The 17901-nt window shown below is 43.8% G+C and overlaps 1 protein-coding gene across 1 annotated transcript; it reads left to right on the top strand.

Annotated features, from left to right (window-relative positions):
* The first annotated feature begins 586 nt into the window (after positions 1-586).
* Positions 587-1518, top strand: LOC100451923 (elongation factor 1-alpha 1-like). Its single transcript, XM_054552265.2, has one exon. It carries the CDS (start codon positions 622-624, stop codon positions 1228-1230), a length of 609 nt encoding a protein of 202 aa, XP_054408240.1. The 5' UTR covers positions 587-621; the 3' UTR covers positions 1231-1518.
* The last annotated feature ends 16383 nt before the right edge of the window (positions 1519-17901 follow it).

The raw sequence follows: 17901 nt of genomic DNA, 5'->3' as shown, positions 1-17901 counted from the left end.
AAGGTTATGGTGAACTATTATCATGCCACTGCTCTCAAGCCTGGGCAACAGAATGAGACCCTATCTCTCAAAAAAAGGGGAGGAAGGCGAAAGATCTGAATGGACATTTCTTAAAAGAAGACATACAAATGGCCAAGAGGTATATTTTTAAAATGCTGAGCATCACTAATCATGAGAGATATGCAAATCAAAACTACAATGAGGCTGGGCCCGGTGGCTCATGCCTGTAATCCCAGCAGTTTAGGAGGCTGAGGTAGGCAGATCGCTTGAGGTTATGAGTTCAAGACCAGCCTGGCCAACATGGCGAAAGCCGGTCTCTACTAAAAATACAAAAATTACCCAGGCATGGTGGCATGCACCTGTAACCCCAGCTACTAGGGAGACTGAGGCTGGAGAATCGCTTGAATCCAGGAGGCAGAAGTTGCAGTGAGTTGAGATCATACCACTGTTCTCCAGCCTCAGCAGCAGAGTAAGACTCTGTCTCAAAAAAAAAAAAAAAACCTACAGTGAGATACCATCTCACCACAGTTGAAATGGTTTTTATCAAAAAGAAAGGAGCTTTTTCACACTGGGTTTGCCACCAGAACACAGGTGTCGTGAAAACTACCCCTAAAAGCAAAAATGGGAAAGGAAAAGACTCATATCAACATTGTTGTCATTGGACACGTAGATTTGGGCAAGTCCACCACTATTGGTCATCTGATCTACAAATGCGGTGGCATCGACAAAAGAACCATTGAAAAATTTGAGAAGGGGGCTGCTGAGATGGAAAAGGGCTCCTTCAAGTATGCCTGGGTCTTGAATAAGCTGAAAGCTGAGCGTGAACGTGGTATCACCATTGATATCTCCTTGTGGAAATTTGATACCAGCAAATACTACATGACTATCATTGATGCCCCAGGACACAGAGACTTCATCAAAAACATGATTACAGGGATGTCTCTGGCTGATTGTGCTGTCCTGATTGTTGCTGCTGGTGTTGGTGAATTTGAAGCTGGTATCTCCAAGAATAGGCAGACCCAAGAGCATGCCCTCCTGTCTTGCACACTGGGTGTGAAACAACTAATTGTTGGTGTTAACAAAATGGATTCCACTGAGCCACCCTACAGCCAGAAGAGATATGAGGAGATCATTAAGGAAGTCAGCACTTACATTAAGAAAATTGGCTACAACCCTGACACAGTAGCATTTTTGCCAATTTCTGGTTGGAATAGTGACAACATGCTGTAGCCAAGTGATAACATGCCTTAGTTCAAGAGATGGAAAGTCACCCATAAGGATGGCAATGCCAGTGGAACCATGCTGCTTGAGGCTCTGGACTGCATCCTACCACCAACTCATCCAACTGACAAGCGTTTGTGCCTGCCTCTCCAGGATGACCACAAAATTGGTGGCATTGGTACTGTTTCTGTTGGCTGAGTGGAGACTCAAATTATTAGTTTTTAAAATCAGTACTTTTTAATGGAAACAACTTGACCAAAAATCTGTTATAGAATTTTGAGACCCATTAAAAAGGTTTAATGAGAAAAAAAAAAAAGAAAGAAAGGGAATAACAGATATTGGCATGGATGTGGAGAAAGAGGAAACCTCATACACTGTTGATGGGAAGATAAATTAGTACAGCCATTATGGAAAACAGTGTGGAGTTTCCTCAAAAAACTAAAATATAGGCCAGGCATGGTGGCTCATGCCTGTAATCTCAGCACTTTGGGAGGCCGAGGCGGGTGGATCACCTGAGGTCAGGAGTTTGAGACCAGCCTGGCCAACATGGTGAAACCCCATCTCTACTAAAAATACAAAAAATTAGCTGGGCATGGTGGCAGGTGCCTGTAATCCCAGCTACTCGGGAGGCTGAGGCATAAGAATCACTTGAACCCAGGAGGTGGAGGTTGAAGTGAGCCGAGATGGCACCATTGCACTCCAGCCTGGGTGACAGAGCAAGACTCTGTCTCAAAAACAAAAACAAAAAAACTAAAACTAAAAAGTAGAACTACATATGATCCAGCAATTTCACTATTGGGTATATAGCCAAAAGAAAGGAAATCAATACATCAAAGAGGGATCTGGATTCCCATGTTTATTGCAGCACCCTTCACAATAGCCAAAATATGGAATTGATCTAAGTGCTTCTCAGTGGATGACTCAATAAAGAAAACAGGTACATATATATGCAATGAATCATTATTCAGCTATCTAGATAATGAAATCTTGTCATTTGCATCAACATGTTAAGTAAAATAAGCCAAGCACAGAAAGACAAATATCACATGTTCTTACTCATATGTGGGAGTTATAAAAGTGGATTTTATGGAGATAGAAAGTTGACTGGTGGTTACCAGAGGTAGGAAAGCTATGGGTACAGGGGGAATGAAGACAGGTTAATTAATGGATACAAATATACAGTTAGATAGAAGTAAGGCATGGTAGTCAATAGATCAGTAGGGTGACTATAGTTAACATTAATCAATTGAACATTTCAAAATATCTGGAAAACAATAATTTGAATGTTCCTAGTGTAAAGAAAAGATGAATATTTAAGATGATAGATATCTAAGGATTCCTGCAGGTAGTTAGAAAGAGACCACAGACATTGAAGGAAGCTCACTCAGTATCTGCTCCTCACCCTGTCTCTCTGGCAAAGTAGTAAGTGAGGTGCTGAGCAGAATGAGCTACTTTGTGGTTTCCACTGTGAGCAGCCCTGTCCCTTATTCAGTGGCTTGTCCTGAAGTGGTGATGGCCGAATAGAAGCAGCTGTGGTCCGCAGCACTCACAGAGAGTAAGGAAAATTGAAAGTGGATTTAGCACCTTCAACTGAAATATCCAGGTTCTCACAATGGGACTGACTAGAAAATTAACTTGACTCAAGGAGAATGAAGAAAAGCAGGTTGGGGCAATGACCCACCCGGGAGTAGCACAAAGCCAAAGGAACCCCCACCCCCAGCCAAAGGAAGTGGTGAGTGATAGTGCAACCCTGCCCAGGAAACCATGCTTCTCCCACAGATCTTTGCAGCCCACAGACCAGGAGATCCCCTCGTGAGCCCACACTTCTAGGGCCTTGGGTCCTATACACAGAGTTGTGTGGAGTCTTGGCAGAACAGCCATTCAGGCACTCACAGAGACCCAAGACTTTTACATACTCTAGCCCCGAAATCCTTGGTGAGGCAGCAGATCTGTTTATACATTCCCCTAGGAAGGGAGCTGAATCCAGGGAGCCAAGAAGTGTCATTCTGCAGGGCCCACTTCCACAGCATAAGTTAAGACACACGGGCTTGGAATTCCAGCCAGCCAGTGGCAACAGGCTGAGCCCACCTGAGATAGGAAGGAGTTCCCGGGGGAGGGGTGGGCACTATTTTCATAGTGCGGACAACTAGTATTCCAGCATGCCTGCTCTGGACAGTGCAGGTGGTCAGGACAAGGAGGGGACCCCCTAATGCAGCACATTTGCCTTGCCAGATTGTGCCCAGACTGCCTCTTTAAGCAGACCCCGATCAAGTCCTCCTCACTGGGTGGGGCCTTCCTGTGGGAAGCCTTCAGCTACTTCAGCCAGTCTTATAAAGACCTGATCTCTCCCTGGGAGCGAACTTGGTGGGGGCAGGGATGGCTTCCATATCTGCACTTCAGTCGACTCAGCTGTTCAAGCCTGCCAGCTCTGGAGAGTCTAGGCATCTGGACAAAGAGTACCCTTGTCAACACAGCAAACCTGCTCTACCAAAAAGCAGCTGGACAGCTTCTGTAAGTGTGTCCTGAATTCTATTCCTCCTACTGGGTGAGACCTCCCAGAAGGGGTCTCCAGACACCTCCTACAAGAGTGTTCAGGCCAGGAAAAGTTCAGTAACCCCCTGGGACAGAGCTTCCAGAGGAAAGAGCAGGCTGGCATCTTTGCTATTTCACAGACTTCACTGATGATACTTCCAGGTACAGGAAAAACTGAGGCAACTAGGGTCTGGAGTGGATGCCCAGAAAAACCACAGCAGCCCTATGGTTGCTAAGTCAGTGCCCTGTTAAGAGAAAAGCAAACAAATGGAAAACTATGACAACAACATCAACCAAAAAGACCCCACAAAAAGCCCATTCAAAGGTCAGCAACCTCAAAGACTGCAGGCAGATAAGCCCACAAAGCTGACAGTGAATCAACAAAACAATTCTGAAAACTCAAAAAGGTGGAGTGCCTCTTCTCCAAATGACTGCAATAACTCTCCAGCAAGGGGACAGAACTGGACAGAGGCTGACATGGCTGAATTGACAGAAGGAGGCTTCAGAAGATGAATATTAATGAACTTTGCTGAGCTAAAGGCGCATGTTGTAACCCAATGCAAAGAAGTTAAGAATCATGATAAAACAATACAGGAGCTACTAATTGGAATAGCCAGTTTAGCGAGGAACATAACTGACCTCATGGAGCTAAAAAACACAACATGAGAACTTCACAATGCAATCACAAGTATCAATAGCAGAATAGACCAAGCAGAGAAAAGAATCTCAGAGGTTGAACACTATCTTTCTGAAATAAGACAGACAGATAAAAAGAAGAAAAAATAATAACAAAGGATTAACAAACTCTCTGAGAAATATGGGATTATGTAAAAAGACTGAACTTAGCACTGATTGGGGTACCTGAAAGAGACAGGGAGAACAGAACCAAGTTGGAAAACATACTTCAGGATATCATCCAGGAAAACTTCCCCAACCTAGCAAGACAGGCCAACATTCAAATACAGGAAACCCAGAGAACCCCAGTAAGATACTCCATGAGATCAACCCCAAGACACATAATCATCAAACTCTTCAAGGTCAAAATGAAGGAAAAAACTGTTAACGGCAGCTAGAGAGAAAGGTCATGTCACCTAAAAACGGAAGCCCATCAGAGTAACAGTGGGCCTCTCTGTGGAAACCCTATAAGCCAGAAGAGATTGGAGGCCAATATTTAACATTCTTAAAGAAAAGAATTACCAGCCCAGAATTTAATATTTGGCCATACTAAGCTTCAAAAGTGAAGGAGAAATGAGATCCTTTTCAGAAAAGCAAATGCTGAGGGAATTTGTCACCACCAGGCCTGCCTTGCAAGAGCTCCTGAAGGAAGCACTAAATATGAAAAGGAAAAACTGTTACCAGCCACTACAAAAACACACTGAAGTACACAGACTAGTGACACTATGAAGCAACTACATAAACAAGTCTGTAAAATAACCAGCTGACATCATGATGACAGGATCAAATTCACACATAACAATATTAACCTTAAATGTAAATGGGCTAAATAAATGCCCCAATTAAAAGACACCAAGTGGCAAGCTGGCTGAAGAGGAGACCCATTGGTATGCTGTCTTCAAGGGACCCATCTCACATGCAAAGACACACATAGGCTCAAAAGAAAGGAATGGAGGAAAATTTATCAAGCCAATGGAAAACAGAAAAAAGAAGGGGTTGCAATCTTAGTTTCTGACAAAACACACATTAAACCAAAGATCAAAAAAGACAAAGAAGGGCATCACACAATGGTAAAGGGTTTGATTCAACAAGAAGAGATAACTATCCTAAATATATATGCACCCAATACAGAACATCCAGATTCAATTCACAAAGCCAAGTTCGTAGAGTCCTACAAAGAGATCTGGACTCCCACACAATAATAATGGGAAATTTTAACACCTCACTGTCAATATTAGGCAGATCATCGAGACAGAATATTAACAAAGATATTCAGGACCTGAAGTCAGCTCTGGATCAAGTGGACCTGATAAAACAGAACTCTCCACCCCAAAACAACAGAATATACATTCTTCTCATTGCCACATGGCACTTACTCTAAAATTTATCACATAATCAGAAGTAAAACATTCAGCAAATGCAAAATAACTGAAATCATAAGTCTCTCAGACCACAGCGAAATCAAATTAGAATTCAAGATTAAGAAATTCACTCAAAACCACACAACTACATTGAACAACCTGCTCCTGAATGACTCCTGAGTAAATAATAAAATTAAGGCAGAAATCAAGAAGTTCTTTGAAACTAATGAGAACCAAGAGACAATGTACCAGAATCTCAAGGATGCAGCTAAAGCAGTTTATAGCACTAAATGCCCACATCAAAAAACTAGAAAGATCTCTAATTAACAACCTAACATTACAACTAAAAGAACTAGAGAACCAAGAGCAAACAAACCCTAAAGCTAGCAGAAGACAAGAAGTAATCAAGATCAGAGTTGAACTGAAGGAGATAGAGACACAAAAAACCCTTCAAAAAAAATCAATGAATCCAGGAGGTGGTTTTTTGAAAAAATTAATCAAATAGATAGACTGTTACCTAGACTAATAAAGAAGAAAAGAGAAAATAATCAAATAAACACAATCAGAAACGATAAGGGGGATATTACCACTGACCCCACAAAAATATGAACAAACACTGGAGAATACTATAAACACCTCTATGCACATAAACTAGAAAATCTAGAAGAAACTGATAAACACCCTCCCAAGACTGAACCAGGAAGAAATTGAATCCCTGAATAGACCAATAATGAGTTCTGAAATTGAGGCAATAATAAATAGTCTACCAACCAAAAAAAGCCCAGGACCAGATGGATTCACAGCTTAATTCTACCAGAGGTACAAAGAAGAGCTGGTACCATTTCTGCTGAAACTATTTTAAACAATTGAAAAGGAGGGACTCCTTCCTAACTCATTTTATGAGGCTAGTGTCATCCTGATATCAAAACCTGGCAGAGATACCACAAAAAAAGAAACCTTCAGGCCAATATCTCTGATGAACATTGATGCAAAAATCCTCAATAAAATACTGGCAAACCAAATCCAGACATTTATACAATCAACAAACATATGGAAAAAAAAAAAAGCTCAACATCACTGATCATTAGAGAAATGCAAATCAAAACCACATTGAGATACCATCTTACAACAGTCAGAATAGCAATTATTAAAAAGTCAAAAACAACAGCTGCTGGTGAGGTTGTGGAGAAATAGATACGCTTTTGCACTGTCAGTGGGAGTGTAAATTAGTTCAACCATTGTAGAAGACAGTGTGGCAACTCCTCAAAGATCTAGAGGCAGAAGTACCATTTGATCCAGCAATCCCATTACTGGGTACATACCCAAAGGAAGGTAAATCATTCTATTATAAAGATACATGCATGCATATGTTCACTCCAGCACTATTCCCAATGGCAAAGACATGGAATCAACCCAAATGCCCATCAATGATAGACTAAGGAAAATTTAGTACATACACACCATGGAATAGTATGCAGCCATAAAAAGGAACAAGATCATGTCTTTTGCAGGAATATGGATGGAGCTGGAAGCTGTTATCCTCAGCAAACTAACACAGGAACAGAAAAGCAAACACCACATGTCCTCACTTATAAGTGGGAGCTGAATGATGAGAAGACAAGGACACATGGGGGGAACAAAACCTACTGGGGCCTGTTGGGGGTGGGAGGTCGGGGAGGGAGAAGATCAGGAAGAATAGTTAATGGATGCTGGGCTTAATACCTAGGTGATGAGATGATCTGTGCAGCAAACCACCATGGCACACGTTTACCTATGTAACAAACCTGCACATCCTGCACAGGTACCCCTGAACTTAAAATAAAGTTGAAGGAAAAAAAAAAGATGATAGATATCCCATCAACCTTGATTCGATTCTGTGAATGTATCAAATTATCACACATACTACAAAAACATGTACATCTATTATGTATCAATAAAAGAAATACTGAGTTGAAATGATAAGAGTAGGAGGAATATATGGAAAGGAAGAAAGGAATACTCACATTTTTAGACATCTACTGTGAGCTAGGCACCTACTCAGCATTTTCTCACTTATTCTTGAAAGAATCTTTCCAGATTATTATTGTTAACCCAGGAGGCTGTCAAATTAGAAGTGAATCTGTGCCTCAAAAGTTAAAGAAATCAGTAACTAATAGAAATAATTGAGTTTGTAAGACGGCAGCTAAGAAAGAAATAATTTGTTGTTAACACTGAAACTCTCTCTGCTTATGAGATAAAGTAACTGACTAACACCAGTTGGAATCAATATGGCCAGTGCATGTCTGTGCAGAACCAGCTTGCTGACACCACCTGCCTGAATTTACATGAAATAATTCATACTAACTCCCCTCGAATTTGCACATGTGATCCACGAGGTATCATGAAGAGACAATTGCACATGCCCAGAGACTTTCCAGACCTCCACTTTTCTCCCACCAATCACCTAATCTCAAAATCCACCCCCTGAACATTTTCTAATAAAGATACTGCTTTGAAGCTAGCACAGAGAGACAGATTTGAGCTTCACACTCCTGTCACCTTGTGAGTTAACTTCCAATAAGAAGTCTTTCTTCTCTCAAAATCTGGTATCATAGTATTGGCTTCTAGTGCATTGGGCAGCAAGCTCCCTTTAACTTGATAACAGTCTCAGAGTAGAATGTCTTTAAAATCGTCTCTACCCTGCCTCCTGCATCGGCCAGCTAGTCCATGCTTACACATGCCCTGTGCTCTCTCGGCTTTGCTGTCCCACTGCCTGGTGTACAGCAGGCCATGCCCTGGAAGACTCAATTCTGACTGCAGCCAGCCCTATGAGAGGAGCCGCCACACTGGGCACAGCAGGATTGGATCAGCTCTGTGGTTGGGGTGAGATTTGAAGAGAGGTCTCCTCCACCTTCTGCCAGACTGCTGCCTGTCAAGACTGTTCTCTCTCTGACCCTAGCAAAGACTATTTGGAATAGCCAACACTTGTGAAGTGGAACATATTGCTGGATCTTGAATCATTCCAAGCTTTCCTTAGGGGACACTGCAAGGGATATATTGGAAGACCTGTCCTGGACCCTGCTCCTTTACTTACAAGCCAGGCTGAACTAACCTCAAAGAGGTAAGATAGGGATGATGAAGATGGTGATGATGTGCCATCTCTCCTCCCTATTCTATAGAATGGCCTGATATCCAATCTGTAACCTGCAAAACCTTTGTACACATACAAAGGTTATTAATAAAATAAACAGCATGTAGCCTTCTACTGGTAGTATAACTTTGGGCAACTTATTGAAACTTTTCTGGGCTTCAGTTTCCTTATATGTAAAATTGGGATAGTAATAATGTATTCCTCTGGTCTATGTGTTCAGGGTTTTGAAATGGTGTTCTAACATCACCTACTATTCACTGGCTAGCAGTACCACTACTTGCCTACAGTAGAATAGAAAGAATTGGAGCTCATTCCTGTGTGTATATATACGTGGTATGATATGAATATGTCTGTCAAAGAAAGGCTAAAGCACTGGTCCAGATTAAAAGAAACTAAAAAGACATGACATCTCACTGAAATATTAATATATAATTCTAAATTGGATTCTGGATAGGGGAGAAAATGCTATGGAGAACAGTTTGAGGACAATTGGTGAAATTCAAATTTGGACTGTATATGAGATCTTATAAGTATTAAAAGAAATAAAGCAGAAACATTTATAACAGTACCTGGGGTGTAGAAAGCACAGTAATTAGTCATTACCTATAGGATGTAAGCCATGTTTTGTTCACTACCATATCCCCAGAACCTAGAGCACATAATATGTGCCTGATTAATATTTTTTGAATGAATGAAGAAACTGGGCTCCTACAACAAGACAGAGCTAAGAACTAGGGTGAGGTGCCCAGGGCCAACTGTCCTTACATGCAGGGACTGATTGTCATTGTTGGTTCCTAGTCATTGTTGGTTACCTTAGTGACCCTTGGCATGCAAAACATTCTAAGATTGATCCAATTATTCCAGGTACCTGGTTAACACAACAAAAATTCCTGGCAGCTCTACACATCAAATGCATTTGTAATTTACTAACTTACGATTGCTTAGTGTTTTGCCCGGCAAGGGAAGGGGGGTGGATTTTGCTGCTGTCCTCTGCCTCTCAGGAGACAAAGACAGGCTCTGCTTGGCTGAGGAAGAACCTCAGGCCAATGCTCATCTGATAGGAGCGAAGCTAGCCTTTGTGAGGAGGTTCAGTTGGCAGATCTCGGCTGAACGTCGTGCTGCAGAGAGGTCTCAGATGTCTGGTGGGGTGTCGACATGCAGCACCCCTTCTCCAAGCTCTGGCTGGCCAGCACCTGCCACCCAGATCAGCTGGTCCAGCTCATCACTGTGTTTGTCCTCATCGCCAGATGCTGGGCATCCGAGGCTGGTCATAGAGCCCCAGAATGAGACAGCTAACACCCTAGATAGTATTCGATCTGCTGCTCTCCTTTGACAGATGAGGAAACTAAGGCCTGGGAATACAAGTTGGCCTGCCCAAGGCCACAGCAGATATTGGCAAATTCATGAAGACTTAGGGCCAGGGCTCCTGATTCTTAGAAGGTGCTCATTACACTTGGCTCTGTTAGCCTATTTTGAGGGGTGAGGATCTCAAAGTGAGGCCACCAAGGGCTAAGAGACAGTACCTAGAGGTCCCTTCACTCTTACTGACTCTGTAGTCATCCTCTAGTTTCTCTTGAACATTTCTGATGTGGGAAAGTTGAATTGCCAAACCCTAGTGTGGGTAGAATTGGGGAAAGAAAATCTGAGCAGTAGCACCTGGAGGGAAAGCAGCAGTTACATTTTAAAAAGATACTTTCTAGGCCGGGCACAGTGGCTCACGCCTGTAATCCCAGCACTTTGGGAGGCTGAGGCAGGCAGATGACCTGAGGTCAGGAGTTCAAGACCAGCCTGGCTAACACGGTGAAACCCCATCTCTACAAAAATACAAAAGTTAGCCAGGCATGATGGCGGGCGCCTGTAATCCCAGCTACTTGGGAGGCTGAGGCTGGAGAATTGCTTGAACCCGGGAGGCGGAGGTTGCAGTGAGCAGAGATCATGCCACTGCACTCCAGCCTGGAGAAGAAGAGCGAGACTCCATCTCAAAAAAAAAAAAATAAATAAAAGTAGGCAGAATTAAAAGTGAATTGTGTGCAATTTAAGTGCTAAGAAGTAGCATCAACTGGATGTCATCCCTTTCATATTTTCATGAGTAACCTCATCCCAAAAAAGATTTCAGTCCAGGCTTCGTTAATATAATCATTGCTAAAAAAAATTCTTTGGGCTCAAACTGGAGAAGGAGAGATTTTTTTTTCTGTTGAATTCAGATGAAACTAGCATCTTGGAATGCTTGCTCTGGCAGGTACTGAGCCAGGTCCATTCACATTATCACTACCTCACGCAGTTTGCACAGCAATTTGCAGGGAGGGTGGTGTTATTCTCATTTTTACACATTTGAACATTGAATGCTCAGAGCAGTTAAGTGACAAGCAGCAGTAAGTGTGGCATATTAATGGGAAAAAGTTTCCAAGATTGAATTCAAATGCCACTACCATCCACTAGCTCACAAAAGAAGAGCTTCCTGCAGAATGGCAGTAACAATTGTTGATCATTCCTTCACACCTGACCCCTCGCCTTTAAGAGCTTGTCTGTTTATAAGTAATTTAAGAAGCTATGTTTCTCTCCATCTGTTTAGGTAGAGAAGAGCATATAGAGGGAATTGTGAGTAAGCCAGATTAATGCACCAGAAAAAGTAGAAACTGCACCAGAAAAAGTAGAAACTGTACCAAGAACAGGAAGGACTGATTGGCACCAGTGAATTCAAACAATAACCAGGTAGAAGATAGAAGAAGGTGTTGTCATATGTTGGATTATCCAAAATTCCCAGTGGGGAGGACTAGCTATCTGGACTCAATCATCTACCCTGTCTCCCAGAAAAGGGAGTCTCTGGTTGAGCTGCCTTTTTTTTTTTTTTTTTTTTGAGATGGAGTCTCACTCTGTCACCCAGGCTGGAGTGCAGTGGCGCGATCTCGGCTCACTGCAACCTCCGCCTCCCGGGTTCACGCCATTCTACTGCCTCAGCCTCCTGAGTAGCTGGGACTACAGGCAACCACCACCACACCCAGCTAATTTTTTGTATTTTTAGTAGGGATGGGGTTTCACTGTGTTAGCCAGGATGGTGGTTGAGCCTTCTGATTGTAATAGGACAGTAAGGAGATAAAATAAACTACATAGTCAAACAAGGTGAACCATCTTAGAAGCAGAACCTGAAGGAACTGGGGAGCAGGAGAGGGAGGCACAGAGGAGCTGGAAGCTGAAAGGAAACAGGCAGGGGAAAGAATGTGTCTTTGAATTGTATATCAGCAAGGCTTCCCAGTGTCAGTGAGACCTGACCAGTTTGTAACTTCCCGTGTACAGAAATCCTTCTAACATGCAAATCTGACCCTTTAATTCTCCTGCTTAAACCTCTTCAGCATAAAGCCTACATTCTCCTACATGGTTGATGGAGGGCCCCAGGCTCTCCCTCTGGCCTCCTCCCTTCCATTCCTTCCCCCCTACTAGACGTTTCCACATTTACAGTTCTAGGAATCTGACATGCTCTCTCTTACCTCTGGGCATTTGTACGTGCTCTGCGAGATGAAAACAGACTCATCTATTAGGTAAATGCTTGAATGAATGAGTCAAATTGGAAGGTACTGGGGACAGTCCACCACCCCTTTTGGACTTTTCAGGTCTCAAGCAGTAGCCACCTCCAATTTGATACAAAGGATTACTCCCTCCCCAATGCCAGCTGGAGCCCTGTCATGGTGAGGCTATATAATGAGTTCATGGAGAAGACTGTGGATGGGTCATGGACAAGACTTCCAGGTTGTTGGTGCTCTGTGCAATTCCTTAAAGAAGCAGACCTTGCTAAGATTGCTAAAGCTGTCCCTGGTATGTTGAAACCCCCTACACCAGTAGTGTTTAACTGGGCTTGCAGGGGTGCTCTAAATAATACAGAACTGTTGGCAAAACTTTGTTTATGCATATGCATTTTCCTCAATTCAATCTGTGCCCCAGCCTATCTCCTATATCTCCTCTGTGGCTTGCATTAGCCTGAAAGTCAGGACCAAGGGAGTCTGGAGATCATGATCCCTGATTCATACGATATTAGCCCAAAAAAGGAACTTGGAGCCACTTAGTTCAAGGCCCTCATCTTACATGTGACAAAGCTGAGGCCTAGAGAGGTGACAATGAGTTTTTGTCAGATATTGGACTAGCATCAGAAACTCCTGACTTTTAGTTCAGTGTTCTCTCCACTTCTATCCGAAGCCACTCCTGGCATCTCCTTATACTTTCCTACCATAGCTGGTCTGCTGTGTAGACCAGACAGATGAAGCATACATGAGGAATTGGAAAGGGGCAGCGTCTGGGACTAAGGGCCAGTGCCTTCACCCTGGTACACCCAAGGCCAGTAGCTCAGTGACAATGCCAGTGGGACTATCACGTAATTTACAGACACCTGAAGCCAGGACCCAGAACCTGTTGGGAACAGGACACGTGTTCCCTCTAGTGGCCAGTTTGAGCTGAGCTTCTGACTGGGTGAAAGAGAACGGATGGGAAAGAATGGCAGATGATGGAGTGCCACGCGTTAAAAGACAAAGGGGCCAGTGGGAAGACTTCTAATTTATGTGCCTAATCTGTCATTAGAAATCCTGCTTTGAGATTTTTGGTAAAAATGCACATGTTTGGTAAGTATTTGGAATAAAAAAAAAAATAGACACAGGGTCTTGTTCTGTCACCCAGGCTGGAGTGCAGTGGTGCAGTCATAGTTTGCTGCAGCCTTGAACTCCTGGGCTCAAGAGACTGTCCTGCCTCCACCTTCTGAGTAGCTGGGACTACAGGCTCATTCCACCACACCTGGCTACTGTTTTTATTTTTGTACAGACAAGGTCTTGTTATGTTGCCCAGGCTGGTCTTGAACTCTTGGGCTCAAGAGATCTTCCTGCCTCGTCCTCCCCAAATGCTGGGATTACAAGCCAGAGCCACTGAATCTACCCTAAGTATTTAATTTTATATATGGGAGGCTTCACTCTTGACCTCTAATTAAGGCCCATAAACTGGCCAGGCGCAGTGGCTCACATCTGTAATCCCAGCAATTTGGGAGGCCGAGGCAGGCAATCACCTTAGGTCAGGAGTTTGAGACCAGCCTGGCCAACATGGTGAAACCCCATCTCTACTAAAAATACAAAAATTAGCTGGGCGTGGTGGTGTGTGCCTGTAATCCCAGCTACTCAGGAGTCTGAGGCAGGAGAATCGCTTGAGCCCGGGAGGCGGCAGTTGCAGTAAACTGAGATTACACCATTGCACTCCAGCCTGGGCAGTAGCACAAGACTTATCTCAAAATGAACAAACAAGAAAGTTGAGGTGAATACACAGCTAGCAGGTGACAAAGCCAGGATCAAATACAGAATCAATGCCCGATTCCAAAGTCCACTTTCTTTTTACAGCATTACTCTGCCTCAGTGGTCTCTCAAGGACATACAGAAAACAGCAGGAGATAGCCTCTACCCTTTAAGGAGGGGAAACAAGGTGTATCTGTCAGGGAAATATGTGTCCTGATTTTCTTTCATCCAGATTATGAAAGATAATCTCCTTTACTTAAAGTCAACTGATTATAGAAGTTAACCACATCTACAAAATACCTTCACAGCAACACCTGGATTAGTGTTTAATTGAAAACTGGGTATTATAGCCTAGCCAAGTTGACACATAAAACTGACTGTTACACAAGATGCTTGCTTATAAGTGAAGTCATTCTGTCAAAGATAAAGAAAACCTGGCCAGGCGTGGTGGCTCATGCCTGGAATCCCAGCACTTTGGGAGGCCAAAGTGGGCAGATCACCTGAGGTCGGGAGTTTGAGACCAGCCTGACCAACATTTTCCTAATTTTGCTAAACGCAAAATTAGCCAGGCGTGGTGGCGCATGCCTATAATCCCAGCTACTCAGGAGGCTGAGGCAGGAGAATTGCATGAACCCGGGAGGCGGAGGTTGTGGTGAGCCGGGATTGCAGCATTGCACTCCAGCCTGGACAACGAGAGTGAAACTACGTCTCCAAAAAAAAAAAAAAAAAAAAACCTTCCACGTGTGAATAGAGCTATAAGCAAACCACAAGTGGGTCCTGCTCACCCCTGTGGGAAATTGAGATCAATCAGGACCTAGAAGATTTGTGACCAGAAAATATGTGCTTATGTTTATAAACTTTTAGCCAAAATGTTGCCTGTTTCCTCATTGTGAAGAAAGCAGGAAAACAAGAAGAGTTTGATTTTTTCCAGAAGATGGGGAACTGCTTTGTCAAAATGTTGACGGAGTGACTTGTGGCTTCCATATGACAAAACACAAAACACCACACTGCCTGGGCACGTACCATGGCTCCTCTCCCTTCCACTGCCCCTAACAATTTGGTCCTTGGAGTAGAATGTGAAGATCCCACTCCTGCAGGAATGCAGTCCACCCCACAGAGCCAACTGCCCCTCCCTCGGATACCAGCTTGTAAGCCACTCTAACTCATTGTTCTCTTGTAGCCTGGTCACCCTTGGCTCAGGGGTGAGGTTACAGGCAATAGTCACTGGCACAGAAGGAAGAAAGGTGTTTCCTTCTTGTGAAGCCCAAAGCAGTGACAGGACCATCCTCTTTGTGGAAGCTTCTGGGTAAAGTCATTAGAATTCCCTTTTTTTCTGCAGTATTCACCCATTCTTGTGATCAGGCAAAGAGTGGCTTCCCCCACTGGTGAAGGCAGTGCCCTTGGAGACTCTTAAGGCTTCTCTTTCAGGTTGTGTGTTTAGGATGGGAGCAGATGTTCAGACGCAGAGGAGCCTCCATTAGTTATAGGACGAAGACTATCATAAGATGCCCATTAGACCTGAGAGGCCAGTAGGCATAGAGAGACTGATGAAGACGGGCGGTAAGGGAGGTTGTAGCAGAGAGAATGCATGGTATCTCCCCTCTCAATCCCCTATTGGTTTCCAAAAGGCAAAGGCTGGCCTCATTGTTTTGACATCAGTAGAAGAGAAAATTTAGATATTTCCAGAAGCAGCTCTGGCTCCAGGCAGGTAGAAAGATCTTGCTGAGCTGGTCTGCTGGAAACATGGAGGTGGGGGCAGTGACTTACCTGTGTGCTTTTCACCATTCCCGCCATCTTCTCACAAATGAAGCGACGCAGATGCAAGGCGCTGCAAGGCCCACCTCCTCCTGCTCTGACAGGCAGACAGGAAACCAAAGGCCCTATCTGAGCAGCCTCTGTCTCTCCCATTCACCTCCAGCTTCCCATGTGGACCTTTGCCTTTTCCTTCTTGGATGGTGGAAACTCCTCCAGATGTCAAGACTTGCTGTGAATAAAGTTTTAAGAGGAGGTCATGTATCCAAACTGATACATGTGTATTTCTTCCTGGGTAGGGGGTGTCTACAATCCCTGGGATGGGAAAACATGTAACTTGATCATACAATCCAGAAAACAAGGGCCACTTTGGATCTTTGAGGGACCAGTGTGTAATTGGGGGAACTTAGGTCATAAGAGCCAAATCACCTTCCCTTGACTGCAGATAAATCCATTAAGGCTTGCCTTATGCTAATCACCTTGTTTTGAATTAGTCACAATGTTTTCTTTTTTTAAAAAAAAAAATTCACTCCTCCAACCTTGCCATTAAGTACTGCTCCAAACCACCCCACTCATCTGCCAATGGGTGATGCTCTTTCCCCATGATCATTATATATCTCTGCATCCCCACAAACATTCAGGGGAGGAGATGTGGGAAAAGAAGGGCCTGTGGGCTTTAGAGTTATGAGTAAGCATGGCAGGAGCAGATACAGAGGAGGGAAATCTGCCAGCTGCTACCCTTGAAAGCCAGCCCATATTTTCTGAGCCCATAGCCAAGCAGGCATACCTGGAAGGGTGAGGGAGTGGAGGGCCGGCTTTCATTCTAGATCCCACCTGGGTTCCCACACCCAGAGTGGCCAAGAGCAGTCTCTAAAATACGCCAACCCATGATTTCTCAAAAGTAGGAATTCTTGTCTTATGGAATCAGTGTAGCGCGGGTGCACTGATTCCATCCAAGGGTGGAGTTAGGTCTTCCTTTAAAAAGAAGTTTCAGTGCATAGTTATCAACATCAATACTGCACAAAGAAAATGAACCTTGCAGCTTAGAACAAAGGGTAGCAAAGTATTCAATCACCAGGCAGATTTGTAATTTTGTTTCGTTTTGTTTTTTGAGATGGAGTCTCCCTCTGTCGCCCAGGCGTTAGTGCAGTGGCATGATCTCGGCCCACTGCAACCTCCACCTCCTGGGTTCACGCCATTCTCCTGCTTCAGCCTCCCAAGTAGCTGGGACTACAGGCACCTGCCACCACACCTGGCTATATTTTTAGTAGAGACGGGGTTTCACCGTGTTAGCCAGGATGGTCTCGATCTCCTGACCTCGTGATCTGCTTCCCTCGGCCTCCCAAAGTGCTGGGATTACAGGCATGAGCCACCGCACCCGGCCTGTAATATATATATTTTTTTAATGTTTATACTTTCCTTAATCCTTTCTGGGAATAACCTCCTCTGGGACCACTTTCTTGCCTGTTCTATGTACCTCAGAAGCACAGGAATGAAGCCTCAAAAAATATTATCTTGCTCCCTAAGTCAGTTTCCTTTCTGATCTAGTTCTTGGGTGATGAATGAATGTGGAAAGTAGTGAAGGTTGCTATGAAAAGCTTGGACTTTATTCTGCAGATTACCAGGGCCACTGCATTTTCAACAGGAGTGTCAGGATCCCAGCAGTAATGCTTTTCCATGGATCAGCCAGACAGGCATAAGGGGAAGTGGGGAGACCAAAAAAGCCATTGACAGATTCCATGTGAGCAATAAACCAGAATTTTAACCAACTAGACCAGTACTGTCCTACAGAAATGTAATGGGAGCCACATGTTAAAGTTTAAATGTTTTACTAGCCACATTTAAAAAGAAACACATGAAGTTATTATTATTTGTTTTAGAGACGGGGTCTTGCTTTGTCGTCCACGCTGGTCTCCAACTCCTTGGCTCCCTCAAGCAATCCTCCAGACTAGGCCTCACAAAGTGCTGA

This window comes from Pongo abelii, chromosome 2 (genome assembly GCF_028885655.2).
Source record: "Pongo abelii isolate AG06213 chromosome 2, NHGRI_mPonAbe1-v2.0_pri, whole genome shotgun sequence".
Classification (NCBI taxonomy): domain Eukaryota; kingdom Metazoa; phylum Chordata; class Mammalia; order Primates; family Hominidae; genus Pongo; species Pongo abelii.
Note: the sequence above shows the minus strand (reverse complement) of the source record. Positions and strands in the feature narration are given on the sequence as shown.